At 37.0% G+C, this 22572-nt stretch overlaps 2 protein-coding genes across 3 annotated transcripts; both read right to left on the bottom strand.

Moving 5' to 3' along the window:
* Positions 1-33: 33 nt before the first annotated feature.
* Positions 34-2411, bottom strand: snx20 (sorting nexin 20). 2 transcript variants are annotated; one of them, XM_017484719.3, is made up of 4 exons: positions 2215-2411; positions 1791-1916; positions 1538-1680; positions 34-1383 (listed from the first exon to the last, which is right to left on the bottom strand). In XM_017484719.3, exons 2-4 carry the CDS (start codon positions 1885-1887, stop codon positions 715-717), a joined length of 909 nt encoding a protein of 302 aa, XP_017340208.1. In that variant the 5' UTR covers positions 1888-1916; positions 2215-2411; the 3' UTR covers positions 34-714. The 2 variants fall into 2 exon arrangements, with proteins under 2 accessions (XP_017340208.1, XP_017340209.1); XM_017484720.3 differs by having other exon boundaries at positions 1791-1913.
* A 10443-nt stretch (positions 2412-12854) lies between these two features.
* On the bottom strand, positions 12855-19930 carry sall1b (spalt-like transcription factor 1b). The gene is made up of 3 exons (XM_017484727.3): positions 19672-19930; positions 14974-18272; positions 12855-14341 (listed from the first exon to the last, which is right to left on the bottom strand). The coding sequence occupies exons 1-3, from the start codon at positions 19739-19741 to the stop codon at positions 13922-13924; spliced, it is 3789 nt and encodes a 1262-aa protein (XP_017340216.1). The 5' UTR covers positions 19742-19930; the 3' UTR covers positions 12855-13921.
* Between the last annotated feature and the right edge of the window lie 2642 nt (positions 19931-22572).

The following is a 22572-nucleotide window of genomic DNA, read 5'->3' as shown; positions in this document are numbered from 1 at the left end:
AATAATATTATTATTATTTATTTTATTTCATCTACATGATGCAAATACCAAATGCACAAATACTTCTTTAAAAACAATTGTCTTACTTCCTAACTTATGTATTAACACTGACTCCTGGTTCTAGTTTGTGGCACTTATGAAATTTCCAGCAATAGTTTGGATAAGGCCATATGTCTTAAAGGTAAATGTAAATGTGAATGTTTTTTTTTTTTTTTTTTTTGGTATTTAAAAAAGAATTGTTTTATAGCTAGATATATTGAGAAAAATTAGATTTATATTAGATCAAGAAATTACACCAGGAAAAGGTGAACTATGGAGATTAGTCCCATGGTGTATATTAGGTTATAAGAATAATGAAATGTTTATAATGTACCTCTTTCTACAATGACATAACCATAATCCATTTTAGTCTAGGATTAGACTAAATCTATGATCATATAATAATAATAATAATAATAATAAAACACTCATATTGTAATCATGACTGGACTTGTGTATTTCAGTGAATGGAAAACACAACTGCTGGTATAACACCTTATTAAAAAACCTTTTCACTTCCTACATACATCATCAAACATGTACACATAATAATCACAGGGTGACATTACACACTGGTTCAGTACTACACAAGTTAAGTATCCTGAAGACATTTTAACAAAGTTTTCTTCTTTTTGGGGGGGGGGGGCTGGGGGGGGGCATTTATGAAATATGCGTTCATGTAAACTCTTGCACCACAAGCTGTTTTATTGACATCAGTGGCTCTGGTCCATGTGGTGAGTTTTGAATTCTGATCAGCTCCTCTTGTAACTGAGCCACAGGGTTCTGTAACTTATAGCCTATATCCACCATGGCCTCCAGCAGTGGGCTCCGATATCTGCACAGTCCATAGCGCCTTACTGCTGGCAGCGCCCTGTTTCCAGTCTGGAAAGCTCCATGGAAATCCTCCAGGTCCCTCTGACAAACAAACAGTGCACACAGTGTTGGCACGAGCAGGGACGAATCATGAGAACACAATTTCTCCTGGAGCACTAGTGCGTTCTGCAGGACCTCCAGGGCATGAGAATACCGGCCTCCACGTAACAGATCATAGGCAGTCTTCAGCTCAGGGTGAGAGAAGAATGCTATAAAAGCAGGTGAGCGGCGGATGTAGCGCAGAGAGTACAGCTGGGTCAGGTAGTCACAGAGAGTCACACGCCGTTCATTGATGTTCTCTTCTGAGAAATTGCCCATCAGCCTCTTCTTGGGCAAGATGACATCCTCAAGTTCCTCACTGAAGTCCTGAAGCAGCTCATTGTGTAGGTGGAGGAAATCAGAGTAGCGACGCTCAATGGCCACCTGTTTACAATCATAACTGCCTGATCTGATCACTATTATCTGATACACCTGTAGGAAAGGCAAGGAAATAAATAATTGATGATAAACCTGTATGATGCCATCATTCAAACAGTGACACAAAACATATAATATATACAAAGCTCTATTAGATCATATTGATAATCATGCACAATTAATCTCTTTGGGCCTTGGCTTAACTCACCACGTATCTGGATGTTGTGTGTTCTATAATACGGGTGGATGGGATTTGAAACAGCAGTTTGACAGACCTAATCTCTTGTTTCACTGCCCTCCAATGTTGCTGAAGCTCTGCTGTAGTGAGACAAGAGGCACTGACACCTGCAGCTGCAAGCAAAAAAAAAAACAAAACCCAACAACACACTGATGAAATATCTTCAGTCCATCATGCACACACACATATACAACCAACATCCTATGTAACACGCAGTACTGACCTGTATCAAATGATGTCTCCTCTAGTTGCGCATCCTTAAGAGGATGTATGGTTTCATCATCAGACCTCAAGTTGAGCAGCTGAGAGTCTGAATCCATGGCCGCATGTCCACATTTCCTCTTTTCTTCTTGTAAAGCAGAAGTTTCATCCATCATCACCACAAGTATTGTAAACATTAAACATACATGGTACTACACTGTACAAATTCTAAATATACTACACTCAGAAGAATTTAGACTAGCTACACAGCTGAGAAAAACACATTTATGAATATGCAGTGACACGTAGCACTTCTTTGTTCTCAGGTTATAATTGACAGTGGTGGAGGAAGTTATCACGCAAATGGAAATTTACCATTCTCTCTTCCTCGTAGTCTGTAGTAGTTCTGCAACTACTTAAGAAACATCGGAAGAAAACTTACTTACCTGTGTGAAGTTTCAGGGTTAAAACCTCTTGCTTTTTATTGTAAATCTACTAAGATGAAACATTAAATCTACTGTAGACAGCTTGTGAGCTGGAACAAAATTTACGGCAATATTTTGTACTGTTTTTATAAGAGCCCATGGTGTAAATCTGATGCTAAACGTTTATCCAAGAGGAACTGAAACCAAAATGTGGGAGTGCCTCTTTTTTTTTCATAACTTTCATTAGTTCCACCACATCATCATTGTTTTTTTTTTTAACCAACTGGAAATCTCTGTTATCTTACTAAGATATTGAGGGAAAGAATAAAAAACGTAACAATAAATGGGAAGACATTAATACAATTACGATACAATGCAGCCTGTTTTGTTGTAGTGGTAGTTGTTGTTTCTGGGGTTGAAATGTGTGATATTATCCACCAGGGGGCGATGTTTCTTTTACAAAAGAACTTCCCCACAGAAATACTATTATAGTGTAGTATTAGAAGGACATTCAGAGCTTGTCTGGTTCAGCTTACTGAAGGAAACACATGTTTAATGAAAACACATATGGCTTTACAAATTGAGCTGAGTTGAGCCGGTTAAACCATTACACCATGTTTGCCAGCTGGTAAATGCTGCTAAAAAGGAAACAATTTCTGAAAAGTAGTAGTGTTTTTTTTTTAAAGGAAATAACACAATGGTGGCACTGTGGTATAGCAGGTAGCACTGCTGCCTGACAGCCCCATCCTGATTCTGTATAAAGTTTCCTATGTTCTCCCTTAAGTTTCCTCTGGGTTTTCTGGTTTCCTCTCAAAAATATGCAGGTAGTCACATTGGCTACCTTAAATTGCTAATAGGTGTGAATGTGTGTATGTGGTGCACTGCAATGTACTGACATTCCAGACGGGTGAATTCTCCCACCTTATGTCCAGTGTTCCCAGGTTAGGCTCAGGATCCACTGTAACCCTTTCCAGGATAAAGTGGTTACTAGAGATGAATGGTGAACAAACACAACTGTAGTGCAATTAGAAAATCTCAACTAATTATTGATCAGTTGAAATAAATAATAAGAATGCTGGTAAATAGCATACCATTTTGTAAAGATGCTTTACCTGCTTGACTGGCTCTGCTTTTGTTTTGGCAGTTGCTAGTCAGTCCTTTTTTTCAGCAGGGAGATTTTACACCATATTTATAATGATTGCAAAGATGCATTCTTAAACATTTCCATGTTTATTGTTGTGCATAATATTCTTATGCAAGAAGGACATTTCAAGGGTGTGCTCAGTATTAAACACTACTATAAAGACTGTACATGGTACATATTGCCGTTGATAATAATGCTTGTTGCTGTTGATATCACTCATGGCTGAACATTACTGTGCTGTTTCATGCTGCTTCTCCTCTCCTTATTTCATCGAATTTATCTTACATTTGTTTTCTACATCTGGTTAAAGTACAGTTTTACTGTTCATTTTGCATTGTGTTGATGAAGATGTAAAATTTTATTATAAACGTACTCTACCAAAAGTATGAATTATGTATATTATTTTACATAGACAAGACAAAGAGTTTGAATTTTAGCAAACATTTCATGTGTTTCTCAGCTGTTCCAATCAAATAGTTAAATAGTATAAGTTGAGTTGGTAATAGTAAAGAAATCACAATGATATCAGCTGAAGATTTTCCATTTCACTATGTGAATGTTATATACATATTTATATATGCACACATGTAAAATGTCCATTACACAACAGTTGATTTTGATTCACTAATATGATTGGACGAGCAGTGTTCCAAGAGTGCTTATATTTAGTATAGTTTTGTGCATCGTACAAATGTGTGTAAATAAAATTCCAATTCTACCAACAGTTAACTGAAACCATTACTACAGAAGTTAGCGACATCATCAGTGGACATGGCAAACAATACATTTTTCATGAATATAACTTTTGATTTAAAATATGAAAGCTCATCAGATGAAAATGAAAAGGAAGAACCGAAGCTAGTTTCACCAGATGCACCTTCAACAGGAATTTACAAATCACTGTGGGTTCAACAAGCAGCAAGCTAGCTAGCTAGTTGATGGACTATCAGTGAGCATGGCTTCTTCAGGATCTATTTCCATTATCAGAGCATAAATAAACACAACATTTGGCTAGTCTGTGTCTGAAATGTCAGTTATTTGATATAAATTTCTTGTTTATGGAACTGTTATATAAAAGCAGCATTGTACTCGCAATCATGCTGTTATAATGAATATTGGCACGGCTGTGATTAGCTATGGCTGAATCACAGCTGTGTGGATATTCAGTATAACTCAGTTTTCACCTCTCGTTTGTGCGATATTGCTTAATTATAGTCTAAATTAAGCCTGATTAATTCAGCAGTATAAACCTTGTTGATAAAAAATTACCACATTAAACTTCTGCTGCAACCATTTAAAAGTGTGTGTGAGAATTATAGTGGGATGCTTGTGAGTTTTGGATGCATGAACCACTGTATGAGACAAGAGCATCTGTGTGATCCTCCTCAGCCCCACTCATTCATACGGCCATAAGAACATAACCCCGACACGGCACAGAGAACAATGGCATCAAACAACTATTTTTAATTCACTCCATTGTTTGACGTGGCAGCCTGGTGCTTGGCATTTATTTATTAGTTTTGAAACATACATTTTCTATTGTTCGGGACATAATTCCTGTTTTGTTCCACAGATGCCGGGTTAGTACGCTCTGTCCGTGCCAGTTGTGAGAAGTGTTACTGTCTCATTGTGGCACTTGGCCCATCTGCTGAATAGCTAATAGGATTTTATCATTGAAATGTACAGTAGTTTTGTCATATGCACAGGAATAGGACAGGGCAGATGTGTTCATATCTTAATTAATGCAATAAAAGTCTGACATGCCTTCATATTGGTGCAATATCCTTAAATCAAGGATATTTTGCTGTCCCGTTTTTGGTAATGTGATGTCTCTTTCTGCTTTTGTCGATGGTTCAATATGGATATGCTAAAGACTTGCATTGTCCAAAAACAGTTTATGTCCAAGCGTCACCCTATCTTCAACGGATAAGTTATAAATTATTGTTGACTTGAACCTAAAAACTGCTGCTGTAATCATGAGGCTCATGACCATGAGGCTCATACTGAAAATCCTATTTGACTTTAGAATGTACAGTTGTAGAAGAAGAATGCTTATAATCCCACTATCTGGTGTAACCCAGAAGATGACTTGCCCTTTGAGTCTGATTCCTTTCACAGCTTCTTCCTTATGTTGTTTCAGGTTTTTTACTTGTCCCTGTAAATCTAGTTCCTTTGCTGTAAATCTAAATCTACACTTAGATTATGTACAGCTGCTGTTTATTGTTAAAAGTTCCAATTAAATTCAATTGAAATGAACTGATGTATTCAAGGCTTACAGTCATGTGAAAAAATAAGTACACCCCATGGAAATTGTTGTCTTTTTTGACATATTTGGACAAGCAAGCATTTGATCATGTTTGAAACAGTGCTTATTAATAAAGTTGATGTACTTGAACAAAACCACAAAGAAAATTAGATTTAAATCATTTATTCAACAGGAATATCAATAGATGTGATATTCTTATGTGGAAAAAGTAAGTACACCCTAGGCTCAAGAAGCTAGTATTGCCCCCTTTAGCAGAGATAACTTCTTGCATTTTGCATAACTGCCCACCAGGCTTGCTGGAATTTTTGACCACTCTGCCATGCAATATTCTTTCAGTTGCAAGATGTTTGAGTGTTTTCTTGCATGTACTGCTCATTCCAAGCCATAACATTTCCACCGCTGTGCTTCACAGATGGTAAGAGTTGCCTCTCCTGAAAAGCTGTCTTTGGTCAGCGCCAAAGATGTCTGCTTTTACTGTGGATAAGCAACTCTATCTTTGATTTGTCTGTCCAGAGCACATTATTCCAGAAAGTCTGGTCTTTGCCTATATTCTCACTGGCAAACTGTAGTTTTGCAAATGCTTTTTCCTGGCATCCCTCCCATGCAGGTCAAATTTGTGCAATCTCTTTCTGATTGTAGAAGCATACACTTTGACACCAACAACTTCAAGACTTACTAGCAGATCTTGTGATGAAATTTTGGGGTTCTTGGAGACTTCTTTTTGCATCAGACGCTCTGCTCTTGGGCTGAATTTGCTGGGACGGCCAGTCCTGGACAAATTGGCAGTCATTTGAAATCTGCGCCACTTGATTTTCCTTACAGTGGAATGATGTATTTCAAATAATTTGGAGATAATTTTAAATCCCTTGCCAGACTCATAGGCATCCAAAACCTTTTTTCTGAAGGCCTTACATAACTCTTTAGATCTTGGCATGATGACACCACACACCTCAATAACAAAGGGAACACCAGACACTAGATATGAGAAGGGTATAAATAAGACCTGTTCCACCTGCACTCCCTAAGCAGGTTCTAATAACTGGCACCCAATCTTGAACACCTGATCCTAATTTTATGGATTTGAACGTGTGATCAAATGTATGGGTGTAGTACTTACTTTTTCCATGTGACTGATCAAAATTTTTTTGTTAATTTAAATTTTGAAAATTACTACACACCATCAATTGTATGTGTATCAGCTTTATCAGTATCCTGTTTCAAAAAGGATCAATTGTTTGCTAGTCCAAACATGTAATAAATAAATAAATAAATAATAAAAAAAATTTCCATGGGGTGTACTTATATTTTCACATGACTGTAACTGTCATTACACAACATCAGACTGCTTCTGACATACAACCAAATGATGTGTCATGGAGTGATATGACAATAATTAACAAACGTGAAGCTTGACTGGAGCAGAACAAAGGCAATGTCTTTGTGCTCTCATGGACGTATTGTTGGGTGATACCTAATAAGATGTTTTACCACTGTTACATTATTGACCCGTAGCCCCTCATGCCTAATTTCCATCTACAGCCTCTTCCTGCCTTTCATGCAGATGGCAGTTCACTCTCAGTTGTTTCCCTGATATCATTATTCAAATTCCTATCCTTTATACAAAAAAAACAAAAAAAAATTCCTATGTTTCCAGCCACCTCGTTTGTTATGTAGATTTATCCTCTAGATCTGGATATATAGGACATAGACACATTCAGTAAGCAGAAACCTCAGAGTTTCATAAAGTCATGTGTGAATCACTCAACTGAATTGATACCTCTTGAATTCAACTGCAAATCCATACTGCCTTGACTTACTACTACTACTAGACACCCTATAGTCATATGCAACCCCTACACGACTATACACATCCTGTTCAGGTGTTCAGTAGGATTGTGTAGTTTCCATACACACTGATGCACACTGATTTAAAAAATAAATAAATAAATAAATGTATGTATTTAAACACATTTTAACTACTGCACAATGTTAATAATAAATATCAGTGCAAGATTCTGCCCTATACACAATGTCTTTGTCACATACATGCACACAAACAACACATGCTAGCGAAGCCCACACAAAGGCTCATCAGTCCCTGGATTATCATACCATCCGGCTGCCCCAGCTATAATTTGAGAACAATAGTGTACCAGGGTATGACAGTGAGGAGAATTCATAGATCATCTGCGTTATCTCCCAGAATTCCATGCCACACAAAATAACAGTCTGCTGAATGAGATTCTCTCAGTATGACTTCACTGAGAATATGAGGTCAACATGCCAGGAGGATCTGAAAACAAAGAGTGTTAAACAGTCAAGCAGAGAACAAATGGAGGCCCAGAAACCTGTGTAAATTATTATACAGTATAATTCATATTAATTTTCTAAAATGCCATACAATTCCTTGACACAGTGACTCACAGCTCCAGGGTCTGTGGTTTGATCCTGAGCTCAGGCTACTGTCTGTGGAGAGTTTCATATGTTCTCCCAGTATCCCTATAAGTTTCTTCCTTGTTGCCTGGGTTTCTTTCACCTTCTAAAAACATTTCAATAGATGAATTGGTCGGTAAATTACCCCGAGATGTGAATGAGTCTGTGTTGATATTACACTGTAGCAAAACTCAATTGAGATAAAACAGAATAAGACTTACTGAACACTCAGTACAGTAATACACTTGTGAAAAATCAGTTGTGAAAAATGTAATCAGTCAGCCAAGACATGTTTTCTGCTTTAGTTCTGCAATGAGAATTAGCTATAAGGCTAATCTAACTAATTAGTAGTAGAGTAACTAATTCTTAGTAGTCTCTTACCCAAAATCACTCTGTAAATATATACCTCAAAGAGCATCCATCACTTCAGTAATATCACGCACTTGCTGGTAAGGTTTAGGACACAATATGACTTAATGCAATATATAAACATTAATAAAACCTATCCAGATAGCTAAATGTTGTAAGATTATGGGGTAGCCATTTTGGACAAGCCTTCTCACAGTAAATATACACTATTCCTGATATTTTACAAATGTCTATTTAAAAAGTTAGACTGTGTATTGTAACAATGCCGTGTGAAACTCTTATAGGATGTTTAGGGCATGTATTGATGACCAAAAAATGAGTGACATAGATTTCCATTACTTGTTAGCTATATTAGATTCTTAGTTATTGGAAAAAATTAAAGAAAATGCAGAACACCAAACATGTCTTGGATAATCGACTACAGTTTGGGTTAGTTGAAAACTGTTTACATTTGAGTTTTTCACTGAATTTTTCTTCTAAGGGACTCTGCTTTACTGTATCTTGAAGACTAACATTAATTAAAGATGACTTTCTGTCCCTCTGATGAAGGCTTTGCAGACCTTATTGCTCCAGTACCCTTTCCCTGCACATTTCCTGCCACTCAAAGGATTGCTCTTTATACCATCCTGTTCAAGCTGGTTTTGGGACAAAATCCAGTGCTGTGTGGGATAACTAGACACACTGTCCGTGTCTGAAGCCTCTCCTGTACTGAGGAAGAGGAGCAGCAGGGTTGCTGTGGCAAAGTAAAAGGACCGACAAGTAACTTCCTCTATAAAGGGTAACATCTCATGGTGCTTACTATGCAGCTACTATTCTATTGAGTGTGTGTGGAGACCCTACACTGGAGTGCTCATCTCTTAAGCTTGGCAACCCTCAAGGTTTGGCTCTGAGACCTCAAAGAAAAATATAACCATTCTCTCCTTGAGAGTTTTCTGATTTTTATTTATTTAATCATGGGAATAAAACCACTGCAATATATATTAATGGTTTATGATCCATGTGTATTTTGTGTATGTAAGTCTTACTCTTACTGACTCTTACTTTCCAAATATCTTCAGAATGATTTATACCTGCATTCTATAATCCCAAAGCTTCTTTGACGCCTACAATACCTAATCCAAAATGAAAAGCAGTCACTACTGTTTAGTCTAAGTTGGTGAGAAACTGTAGAGGTTTCCACATAAATAAACAGACCTGGTGGTGGATGATCCCACAGAAGGTCAGCAGGGTCAAAACCCTGGCCATAGGCAAATTATAAGTGTTTTTTGTTAACGTGTATCGAGGCAAAGATTGTATTTGTAAGGAAGAGGAGAGCAGGATGGCAAGTCTGGACTGTTATTCAAATGGACAGAAAACCTCACCATCCCCTGAAGGAAACATCATCCCCATGTGTATTTACCATCATTGTCAGGTAGGAGAATGAGAACTAATTCTATGTTTGATGGTAAGAAGCCTGGCTGTCCCTCTTGGGCATATGAAAGCAAATGTGCACAGATATGGCACTGTCACTTTGATAAAAAGGGAATATTTATTCACAAATGTAGCTTTGTCAGATGCTACATTTAAGTTATGCTGGGATTTTTGCTTTAGTGGAGATTTTATGAAAAGCCCATTAGTAGAACAGAAACGATAGTTATATAAATAGTTATTGGCCTAAATGAGACAGACACTCATGCTTTTGCATTTGTATGCATTGGGTTTTCTTTTTGAAATTCCCCATACTGTTTTCATTATAATCGACAACATACCTTAAACAGAATACATGTATTTATTTGCCTGATGCGTTTATCCAAAGTGACTTAGAATTGACACAGGATACAAATGAACAGTTGAGGGTTAAGGGTCTTGCTCATAGACCCAACATTGGCAGATTGGAGGTGCTGGGATTTGAACTCATAACCACCACTGCCTTCAAATAAAGACATATCCCAATATCCCACATTATCCCAAGCTATAAAATCAAATTAAGGTAAAGTTGAATAATAGCTCTGTAACTTTCTAAAGGAGCATTACAGGGTGTCCCAAAAGTCTCCATACACAGGGCTCTATGGATGCCAGCATCACGTTAGTTGTGCCTTCGTCAGTGGATGTTTGTAGACGTCCACTTCTTGGTTGGATTATGAAGAAACATCAACAACAGGGATTATGTTCAACAATGAGATCAGAATCAAAGGTTGATATCTATCTGCTCGGCCATCTGCAGTTGGAGGTCCTATCTTGTGTCTAGCTCCTTCTCTCCCACTGAGCACCAGCTGTCATAATCTAATCAGCTAGGGCTTTTAACACACATGGATAATTCTCTCTCTCCACATACACCCTCCTTTGTTTCTCCTTATCATACTTACATGTCAGTCAAAAAGGGTTCAGACAATCATTAATTTGCCATAAATTTGAAAAAGGAAAAAGGCAAGTTTAAAGTATCGACCTTTAGAGGTAGCTGTTAAAATTTCTTCGAGAAGTTCTGTTAAGTACAATTAACACTCAAATTACCTGGTCTGACCGATTTTATTTGTCTTTGGATATTTTAAAAATCCTTTCTTGGCAAGATGAATAACATTAGATATTGCTCTTTTATGATCTGTAATACACTTCCTATATAATGCTATATATTCTCTCTATAGTTTCACTTTTTTATTATTTATGACCTTATTGTAATTACTCTAAAATTTGAATATCTAAACAGGGAATAGTTATAAGTGAATCAAGATAAGTATATTATTAAATGATTAGTGAATTGAGAAAAGTTAGAAATTACTGTATTTTAGTGGAACAAACTAACTGAGATCTAATCACTGTAATTAAGGACTTGAGACTCACCATGTATCTGTTTTACAGTTTATACCAGCATTGTCTATGACTCTTTATTCTAACTCCAAGTGTACCTGCCTTTAAAGCACTCACTTTGAGTCTCATTACGATCTGACAACACCAGTTAATAAGTTACACTGAAATGTAGTTTTCTTTATTTAATTGCTATTCTGTATAATTGTGAATGGTCTGTGGCAGTAATACTAATTCAACTGGAATAAAAACATAAGAAACTCCATATGCTGGTCCAACAGTTGATAGACTTGCTGAAAGTGTTATAACACACTTTATTGCAATAGAAAGTTGCAAAGCCAGCATAGCTCTTCTCTCTGGAACCTACTGCAGCAGGCACAGGCTGACCCCACAGCCATGAAACAACTGACTAAGCTTCTATGACTGATATGATCTGAGCCATACATGCAGCCAGTACAAAGCCATAATCACAGTGTTATCAGTAGTAGGGTTTGGGGTGGATAGGTTTAAGCCCTAGTGGAGATTTGGCCGTTCTTCTGTTATTGAATATTTCCATTGTCAGCCTAACAAAAGTGTGATGATCATGCGGAAAATGCTTACAAAGGAATTGCTTTCTTTGCATTGTAAACAGCATGCTGATATCAGCAGTTTTGAAGAGAAATTTGTGATAATTGGAAAAGCATTGTTTTGTTTGCCATTTATGAGTCTGCACAACAAGCTGCCAGGGCCATAAAACGTCTAATAGAATTATAGCAAAATAATCAATGAACATTCTATTATTATTATTATTATTATTATTATTATTGTAGTTGTTGTTGTTGTTGTTGTTGCTGTTATACTTGTTTATGTTTTTGATTAAGCTTTTTAGAACTATTTGATCATGAAAGATAAAAAAAAAACAACAACAAAAAAAAACATGCAATATCCTAGATAATTGCACCAAACAATTGTCTCAGTTCATGCATTTGTGTAATTTCCTCAAGAATTGAGAAGGGGTACAAAAGCATGCCCATTTCACTTCCTGACCAGCCTTCCTGTTTTTTATTCAGACACTTTAGCTCAGACTGCTACAAGGCATATCTGACAGAGTCAGATATGTATCTGATGAGCATGGTGGATGTGTTTTGTACTCAAGCCCTTGTGCCTCATTCTAGTTGATTGCTCATTTTATAATGCTAATGGACACTGGCTGGTGTTGGGTTTCCCCCTGTCAGCTGGCCACTGCCACCAGGAGTACACTTAATGGGGGTTGACGGTTCACGAAGCAGAACTCATTCAACACAAGGTTTGGTATGTGAGACTGTGGTGCTGTGGTGCAGTCACTGCACTAAGTTAGTGCCCTTTATGAGTCAGTTGTTTTTGATGTTGCTTAAACTCCTTTCTAGGAGGTAATGTATCCCTTAGGAGAAATGCACTCCAGCACAGAGTGCATATCTCTGGAAAAGTACCTTTTAAAAAGACAAAAGTTTAATACAAAAGAGTTCATTACCACATCATAGGTTACATTTCCTTGCTCGTATGCATTCTTAAGTGAACATGAGTATAATTGGTAAGCAGAAATGTAAGTAATTTGCTCAAGAACACTCTGAATGATCTTAATTCAGCAAAAATTCTGCCTACGTAGTCCAACCATTGACTAAATGGTGTTTTTTTTTTTTTTAAAGCCACAAGACTAGTAGCTGATACCTATGATGGTGTACCTATGAAAGGTACACTTTTCAAATGAATAGGCCTTTTTATTCACTTAAGGTAGCATGAAAGCGATCGGCTTACATTGGCAAAGATCATTCAGTATAGTACAATGTGTTATTATTAGTGGGTTTATTGAAATGTAAATTCAGAGGACAATGTGACCCAGATTTATATCACAAGTGAAAGGGCATGACTTTTGTTGTGCAGATAGAAACAGTGGCAGTATTATGTTAAAGCTGTTAAGCGTTATTCTTCATAAGCACATAACACACACAGAATTGTACAGAAACAGACAGAAAGTTGGCTATAATGTATAGAAAACCAAACGCTCTTAGCAATCATATATATTAAATAGACACTTGATGACTAAGTTCATACATTCTGACATGTAATACTCTAATAATGTTAAATATCACACACACACACACACACACACACACACACACACACACACTTACACACCTTCTGTAGCACCAGATGTATAAAAATTTTGGTCACAGTAAAAAAAATATATTAAAAAAACAACCTAAATGTAAACTGTTGTGTAATAGTATGTGGATCAAATATGTAAAATATTAACACAATTACTACTTTTAGTACTAAATAATAATAATAATAATAATAATAATAATAATAATAATAATAGTAGTAGTTGTACAGTACTAATAAGAAGCCCTCTTACTTTGTGAATAAGTTAAACACTGATTGGGCCTACCTACATAACAATTCAAATAATAGCTATACCAAACTCGAAACAGTAATAATAATAAATAATATCCATAACAAAAACAAATTGAAGAAAGTTATTACCAATAAATCAGTCATAAAATGATTCAAATGTATAAAATCATACAGCTGATTGATGTGAAACAGTGTCTGAGTATCTAATAACAAAATACTGACAAATCAGTGTCCAAATAGAGGAAAAAGCAAAAATCATAACATAGAGTAATCACTTGAACATTCTGAAAATGCAGAATATGTATTTATAACTGAATATATATTGCAATCAGGCAACTCTCAGAAGAAAGATTCAAGAAATATTAATCAGTTTTACTCTCCTCAATAAATGGTGTAATGTGAAAACACGGCTCATTCTCACATAGCATCTCAATCCAAGGAACATCTTTTTTCATTTCTATATTATGCGTTTTTTCTAGACTTGCTGTGAGTCCACCAATAGGTGAGTTTCCTCCACGTCCATCAGAAAGGGACACGTGCGGTATACTTCCATTCTGAATCACAGAGATCTCGTTGGTTTTCAACGCCAAGCCGGTAGTGAGAGGTGCTGTCACATATTGATTCCAGAAGCCAACAGACTCCCTGTTACTGACAGTTTCTTTTGGGAGAGTGTCTGGTATTTTCACAGGATTGGATTTAAGGACAGTAAAAGGACCTTCTACAGAGAGCCTGTGACCTCGGCGAGCTGGAGAACCGTCCCACATATGGGTTCCCATATGAACCTAGAAGGATGTAAAAACAAAACAAAACACACACACACACACACAAAATCTAGGCATTAAGGGTGCATGAGATGCTGTTACTAGTGAAATAATGCTAGTATTGTCATTTTAATATTACCAATTTTGTGATAACAATAAATTTTTAAAAGTGACAACTACTCTTTTACACAACTTTTCTCTTTTAAACAACTTTTTTCTTTTAAACAACTTTTCTCTTCACACAATATTAATCTTTTTCTACTTTTCCACAATATTCACTGACTTTTTTCTACTCCATAAACGTTTTTTGGAATGTTACGTTGTGTACATACATGGGTGAGTCAAATGTAAAGCTTTTTTTTTTTTTTTTAATTATTCGCCATTGTTTTATTGCAAATAGGTGTCACAAAAGTGTAACATATTTCTACATAATCTCCGTTTCATTTAATGCTGTTGTTCCAGTGCTTAATGAGTTCCCAGATTACTCTAGAAAAAATTTTGATTCAATTCTAATTTATGTTGCGCTTTTAAGGTTTTCATTTGACTCACTCACATATTTTGTGTAGATAGACAACTAACTAACTAACTAACCAACTAACCAACTAAGTAAATAAATAAATATTTACAGCAAAGTGACTTTTGAATTGTTGTACCTTCAGATTTCCTTTAGTGGTGAATGCACGTCCACATACAGTGCAGGCAAAGGGCTTCTCTCCAGTGTGAGTCCTCTCATGAATTTGCAGAGCACTGGAGGAAGAGAACATCTTTCCACAAGTGCGGCAGAAATGCTGTTTGAAGGCTTTCCGGGATTGAGCTGAAAGAGCTGCCAGCGAAGGAGCTGAGGAGGTCATCATGCCTAATACTGCATCTTTGCCATCTTTATTTAAGATGCTGTTGACTTCCATCTTGATTTTTGAGCAAACTAAGTGGCCCATAGAGGGATGAGGTGGAGAAACAAGATTCTCGCTGGCTTGTTTAGGTAACTGTAAAGGTAGATCTCGCAACTGGTGGGTGAGCATGTGCTGTTTTAGGTTCCCTCTGGTGGTAAACCCCCTGTTACATGCAGTGCATATGAACGGTCGCTCTTTGGTATGACTGCGATAGTGAATGTCCAAGGCACTCTGACAGGCAAATGTCTTGTTGCAGACATCACATGCATTGTTCTTAGAGGTCCCCTGTTCACCTGAAGGAAACTTAATGGGCATTTCTCCTTTTAGGATATCAACAGGTGTTGAATTAAATGTCGAATTTGGCTGTAAGAGACCTGTGCTAGTCAGCTCTGCATTTGATGTTTTCTGGTGAGTATCAAATGTAAGAGATCTATAACTGTCCAGTAAACTCTTTTTAGAAAAAGAATCCCAAGAATATGCATTTTCAGGACAAGCAGGGCTCCTAGATCGTTGGCTAACATGGTCATTACCAAGATATGACGAGGGAGACAAATAATCTCCCTCCATTGACACATTCTCTAACTTGCCATTTAGTAAATCCTTCTCTTGAATTATTCTCTCTGCCCCAGATGTCTTTATAGCCTGTGATGATGTAAGTAATGAACATAGACTATCCTGGGAAGATACTGCATCTTTAGAGTCTGAAAAACTTTCTGTTATTTCCATGTTCTCATCTGAAAGGTTTTCATCCAGGTTCTTCTCTTCTACTGAGCATGTATCAGGTTCTACTGATTCTTGGTAACTTTCTGGGAGGGTAACACTGGTGATTTGTCGAACCATGTGCATGCGTATGTGCTGTTGTAAAACCATGGCATTTGTGTACTTTTCTTGGCAAATGGGGCACGAATGCTGCACTTTCAAAGGTGGCATGGCACAGTGGATGCTATAGTGTGTTTTGAGGTTGCCTTTGGTTGTGAAAGCCCGTCCACATATCTTGCACTTGAACGGTCTCTCGCCTGTATGTGTGCGGTAGTGCATTTTGAGGGCGCTCTGGCAACTAAGTACACGATGACAGATCATACACTCATTAGGGTCTGTGCTTTTCTTGTCTATGTTCTCGACCAATCGCTGCAGCTTGGTGGTTTCTGAAGTGTCCATACAATCTGGTAGACCCCCAGATTTTGGTTTGATATCCTCGTGCAGGAATGGGATCGATGAATTTGTATGGTTAGAAGAAATCTCATTACTGGTGTAGTCTTCTGAACCATTTCCAGAAGAGTTTAAATATTTTTGAATGCTCAGGTATTTTAGTTCTTTACATTTTCCATTTAATGTTGGAAAATGATCATTGCCAGATTCCTCTTTATTGTTGTTTCCGCTTTCGAACATCTCAAACCCATTTAAACCACTAGCGCCAGGACTAGCTGATCTGCCAACTGATACCACTTGTGCCTCTCTTTTAATTATGCTTGGAAGACTTGGCAAAGATGAAGTTAACAACAAACCAGGTAGGCTGGTCACAGATGGTTTGCTGTCTAACCACTTGGACACAGGCTTCTCTGGCAGCATGGACATACCATATGGGATGCCGGTACTTGTTGGAACATTGTCTAAGTGCTCTGGAACTGGATAAGGATTCATTTGTATGTTTGGATATTTTTCTTTATGACGTTGGAAGTGAACTTTTAGGTTTCCCCGCGTTGAAAACCGATTCCCACATATGTTGCATTTGTATGGTCTCTCTCCTGTGTGGGATCGTAAGTGTATCTGTAAAGCACTGTCACTTCCAAATACCTTGGCACAAAATCTGCATTTGTGTTTAAACAAACTTTCATCAAAAGGCCTTTTGTGTCCAAATGAAGTCATATTGGGCACTTTGCCCTTCCTCTGCTGAGCTAAAGCAGTCAAGGCATTCAAGTCCTCCACAATTGCCCCAATGCTTGGCAATGAGTTTTCTAAGATGCAATTTCCAGTAGGACTATGAGGTAGACTGAGATTATTTGTTAAATTTGGTGTGCTATCAGCTGAAACAGGTGAAGGTGAATTACTTGTGACACTCTGCTGTGTAGAAAATGTATTGTCATGGTCAAAATGTTTTTCAGATGGATACATGCCACGTTTGCTTCTATCTGTATCTGCCATTTGAGTGATATCTCTGACACTCAAGAGAGATGTGGTATCATGGTTTCTGGATAATTCTGCATGTTTAAGTTGACTGACTTTGCTAATGCGGGTAGACTGACTCACCAGGCTTTGTGCTAGCCCTGCAGCTTCCGCTAGCTGCTGGGAGAGGTGTGAGCTAAGTGTTATTAGAGGGCCATTCTGAGAAATCTCTGATGTACCTTGGCAGGTGCTGGAGGGTGCAGATGTGTCTGTATTATGGGCTGATAACAGTAATATGTGCTGTCGAATTTGCTCAATGAGCTTCAGCTGCTGCACCTGCTGCTGCTGCACGGCAACAAGTTGCTCAATCAGACTCAATATGGTCATGTTGCAGTTGTTAGGATTACTGCTGTTAACCACTGCATTCAAACAAACATCCTGAGAGAACTGAGCCACGGCCACTTTTGTACTTTCTAAATTCTCAATGACGACATTGCTGCTGGTGGAGGACAATTTACTCAGTTCAGAGAAAGTGTCTGGTTGAGGCAGAACTGTTGAGTACTCTGAAGTTAGGGTGGCAGTGTATGCACTCTGATTTTCCATATTGTTCTCATTATCTGATTGGAAATGTCTGGCATTGTCACTGTTGGTGTCAGACACAGCTGATGATTTTCTGTTTTCCACAAGTATTTTGTCATATAATCCTTCGTTATCTTCAGTATTAATGCTGTTGTTTGTTTGGTCCTCTGTACTGTGAGTGGGTGAATTAAATATGAAAGATGAAGACGGAGAGGTCGAATTTCCATTTTCACTCACTATTAGAACTAGCAGATTCTTTGAGCAACCCATCTGATGCTCATGGAGACCTGAGATGCTTAAAAACTCGGCGCAGCAATTCTCACACACATGGACATCACAAGCCTGAGAGCTGCTATTGTTTATGTGGACATCTGCATTATCTTTTGGAGGACAAAAGAAAAAAATGTTTTTGTTAGATGAGATATTAATCACAAATTAAACATGAAATTCAAGTACTACCAAACGGTATTACAGTTAAATTCAAATGTTGGCGTACCCATTGGAAAGAATAAAGAAGACAAAGCAATTTACTTTGCAGCAACAAAACATTTTTGTATTTGCTTCCACAGACATTATTTCATTATCATAAAATACTCAAATAGTGTAGGTTAAAGTAATGAAATGAAAATTCAAAATCTAAAAAAGTGATCAGTTCAAAAGATTCAGAGCAGTTCCTTTCTGAATGTGTTGTAAATGTTCTCCTATAACTTGTATGGCCTTCTTTTGTATCCTCTGAATAGCTATTGGATTTGAATCTTCTTTCTTTGTAGATAAATTCTACAATAAAGGTTCGATTCCCATTTTGAAAATTGTTGTGGATGCAAACTTTTATGACCAATTTTGAATAATTATGCTCGTACTACTTATCATGGAAATAGTCATTTAAAATAAAATAATATTATGAATATCTATTCTTATTATTAAGAAAACAAGAAAAGATTCTTGTCACTTAATTAAAATGAATACTAGTGTAATTAGATATTAATAAATATTAAAATAATACAACATGTTAAATTCTGAAAATCTAAGCTTTCTTTCTTTTTTTTTTCCAGAACACCCTAACGCAATGAGTGATACCATATTTCATTCATTAGCAAATTAAAGATAAAATGCATGGCTTGCATGTAGAAGTAAAGTGACTCAGCATGAAAACAACATTTCAAGTTGCCTAGCTTTCTTAGAGGCCTGTCTCACTAACTATAGCTGCAGTAATGATTCATAAACAATTCCAAGCCGTTTTGAGCTGAGTTTCCTGAAAATATGGCAGTTAAGAGCATTTTAACTGGTAGAGAGACACAGCAAGAGAGAGAGAGTGGAGAGAGAGAGAGAGAGAGAGAGAGAGAGAGAGAGAGAGAGAGAGAGAGAGAGAGAGACCTACTGAAAAAACAACAGAAACCATCACAGAAATACTAATGGTTTCCACTACAAATACCATTACAAACCATCAGCTAACCATTAAAACCATGACCATTATTGGTCCTCAATGTTATCCACTAGACATAACATGCCACCAATAGGATGCAACAAATGACCAGTATAGACCTACAGGGACCATTACAGTATCCATTAAAATCAATACAATTCCCATTATAACCATTAAAAACTCTGTAAGGGTTTCTTTTTTTTGTGATGCTCACTCTACATTTAGCACTCATCTGGGAAACTAAGCCCTGTGTTTTAATACTGTTTGAATATCATTTGTATGATATTGTCAGTAATCGTACCTTCTTGGTACATTCTCATCTGCTTGAGTCACGTGCTCGTTATCCTGAAACTTACCTAAGTGTGGAGGAGGATCCATGTGGACACACTGCGGCTTCGCCTGTTTTCTCCGCGACATGTCGTTCATACATCAGCAGAGTGAAGAGCGGACTGAACACTTTCAAATTTCCCCGCTCCCAAACTCACAATAAAACTAATAGTTCACTGATAAAGAGGAGACTGGAATCCTGTTTCTGCTCACTACATTTAACACATTTACACTGTAAACATGTTTACAACTTACTGCATGCGAACTGAAAAGTCTCCTCACACATTCCCAGAGCTGAGTGTTAAACCCACAAGTACTGTAGATATCATCAATAATGTATGCGTTCTTTGACAGCATGATGGGGGTAAAGCCCCGCCCACCGCCTTCCTATTGGACGGCGTGCAGAGAGGCGGAGTCTGGGTGGAGTAAAGCAGCATGAATCAGAGGTGGGTAATAACTCAAGATCAAAACAATGCCGTTATATCCTTTTATGTGAAATCTTATACATGACTGGTTTGTAGTCGCTGTGATTAACGTGTATCCCATTTAGGCAGGCAGCTTGCACGCAAAGTGCATAGTTTAAAAACTGATTATAGCCTATCACATTTTTTATGAAGGTTGAATTTTTGGTGTTAATGAATTTTCTTTAACAGCAGTCTGACTGTGATTCAAATGACAGGTTTATATTAATGCACTCGTTCTAATATGTATGGCTGGCTATATACACACAATCTAAACTTAATAATAAAATACAAAAAAAATATCCCAAACAAACAAAAAAAACAACAACAAAGAAACGTGTTATTTAACAAAGGAATCTAGTCATTGTTGTGGTGAAGCTTTCTGTGAGTGGATACTTATTTAACATTTATGGAAGGAGTCATCAGTGTCAGCGCTTTGTCAGTAAGCTTTCCACAACCAGAAAGATTTCAGGACAGAGGACTTTGCATTTTCTAGTGTATGGTAACATGACAAGCTGGGGTTTTTTTTTTGTTGTTGTTGTCTTTTTAACTTCAGGAGAGAGAAAAGTGAGGCGTGCTATATAACCATTGTTTATAGCTGCCATAATGTGAGTGAAAACATGAACTAACCTGTGTTATGGATGTTCCACAACATTAAATGTAGCTATAAATGGTTAAATGTATGTTGAGCCATTCATTAATAAATAAAAAATTGAAATCCTTGACATCTTTTTGTGGAATAAGAAGAATAACACCTTGCTGTGATATGCTATTATTGGACAATAATCAATTTCAGGGTGGTAACAATAGCTCCGCTATGACTTGGGCCTCAACATACCACTATAGCATTGATTATTTTCCTATAACTGGCCTGTGGTGTTTCTTTCCTTTCCCAGTATTTATTATAGCTGGAATTGATTTCTCAAACCGGAATTCAGAATGCCTTAACATGCCCAAATTCTGGAGTTGTGATATTTTTTCATAGTCATACTTCCCAGTAAGATTATTTGTTTTTGGTTTAGTTCATTAGTCTATCAAAACTGATTTTCAAAAGGCAATGGTTGGCTGAAACTGACTCACCAAGGATGAGGTAAGAATCCATCATAACTGATACCAGTATTTTACCAGTTTCAAAGTAGGTCTGGTACAAAATTATATGAGAGTGTAATATGATGAAAGAAGGATGTTTTATCAAACAATACTGTCACGCAAACATAAGCCTTCTTTTTGTACTATCAGTCATCATGTTTTACTTCTATGGACAGAGGTGTGTTGACCTAAACGAACTACCTAATAGGTCTGGAATTTTCTTTTATCCTTTGATGGAGTATAAACATGACTATTACTGTCGAATGGATCTTCTGATTTATCATTGTACAGCATGCTGGGCAAATACATAAATATATGTATGTGCGTGCATGTGTGTGTGTGTATGTTTGTGTGTATGTGTGTATGTGTGTGAGAGATAGAGCCAGGTGTATTTCACTATATCCTATGAGTCATCTTTTACAGTCATTAGATATGAAGGTCTCCTCTGAAGCGCTGCTATGCCTTGCCTGGGGACCATAACAACAGACTGGATGTGGCAAAATGACACCTTTATTTCCTATAAACAAACCCTGGATTCCTGTTGCTATTCCTGTCTGATAATTATACCCTTGTACTAGTACACATGCAGTCGACTTACCTCATACTAAAATATTTTGCAGGCTGAAAGAACATTTCATTGATATAATATTGACATTTATTAATTTATACTGAACATTTTCTTTGATTTTTTCATTTGGTAGTGAAATCAGACAGAGTTGTATGGTAAATAAATGATTTCACTGAGATTCATGGCTTCTCTAAAGCCTACTCCTTATCTCAGTTTTGATTGTGTAAAAATACAACATAGCTGTCTGAAAGACCCATCGTTTCATTTCTACACAAAAACATCAGATAGAGGGAGCTGGAAAAAGTGAAATACACATTTATTCTAAAAGATTTGATACAGTCCATTCCTCACAGTCATCCATTTTCTTTCCTCTTCCGTTTTTCTAAAACTAGGCTTATTCAGAGTTTCAGGAAAAACAAGTGGGCACAGGTACGACTAATACCTATTCTCACACGCATCTTGTTTTTTCCCTTAAAATGACTGATTTAAATGAAATGCCTTGGTGGTTATATAGAACAGTGGGTTGCTAAAATTGCTCTGTCATGCAGAAACTTCACAACCTACCTAAGACACTTTATAGAGTTGAACAAAGGTTGTGGTTTAGTTATTAATTTATTTTTAAATCTGAATAAGGAATTCAGTTTAAGTTTAATATCCTCAGTTTTGTCTACATTTTCTGAGAGTGAACTGAGATGTCCCTCAGCCATGGAGGCATAAGTGACCTCATATTGTCTAGCATCTGTTTGCATTAATGTAGTTCATATTTATGGTTTGTTAGGCATGTTTGGCAGGACCCAAGCTTACGATGCTGT

Source organism: Ictalurus punctatus, chromosome 14 (genome assembly GCF_001660625.3).
Source record: "Ictalurus punctatus breed USDA103 chromosome 14, Coco_2.0, whole genome shotgun sequence".
In the NCBI taxonomy this organism is placed as follows: domain Eukaryota; kingdom Metazoa; phylum Chordata; class Actinopteri; order Siluriformes; family Ictaluridae; genus Ictalurus; species Ictalurus punctatus.
This window is presented reverse-complemented; position numbering and strand designations above follow the sequence as displayed.

Coding starts and splice junctions, on each gene's coding strand:
- snx20 (XM_017484719.3), bottom strand. CDS start 1,887: ATGGATTCAGACTCTCAGCTGCTCAACTTGAGGTCTGATGATGAAACC. Junction 1,681..1,790: donor GGAGACATCATTTGATACAG/GTCAGTACTGCG, acceptor TTTTGCTTGCAG/CTGCAGGTGTCAGTGCCTCT. Junction 1,384..1,537: donor ACACAACATCCAGATACGTG/GTGAGTTAAGCC, acceptor CCTTTCCTACAG/GTGTATCAGATAATAGTGAT.
- sall1b (XM_017484727.3), bottom strand. CDS start 19,741: ATGAACGACATGTCGCGGAGAAAACAGGCGAAGCCGCAGTGTGTCCAC. Junction 18,273..19,671: donor GGATCCTCCTCCACACTTAG/GTAAGTTTCAGG, acceptor GTCCTCCAAAAG/ATAATGCAGATGTCCACATA. Junction 14,342..14,973: donor CCACTAAAGGAAATCTGAAG/GTACAACAATTC, acceptor ACATCCTTCTAG/GTTCATATGGGAACCCATAT.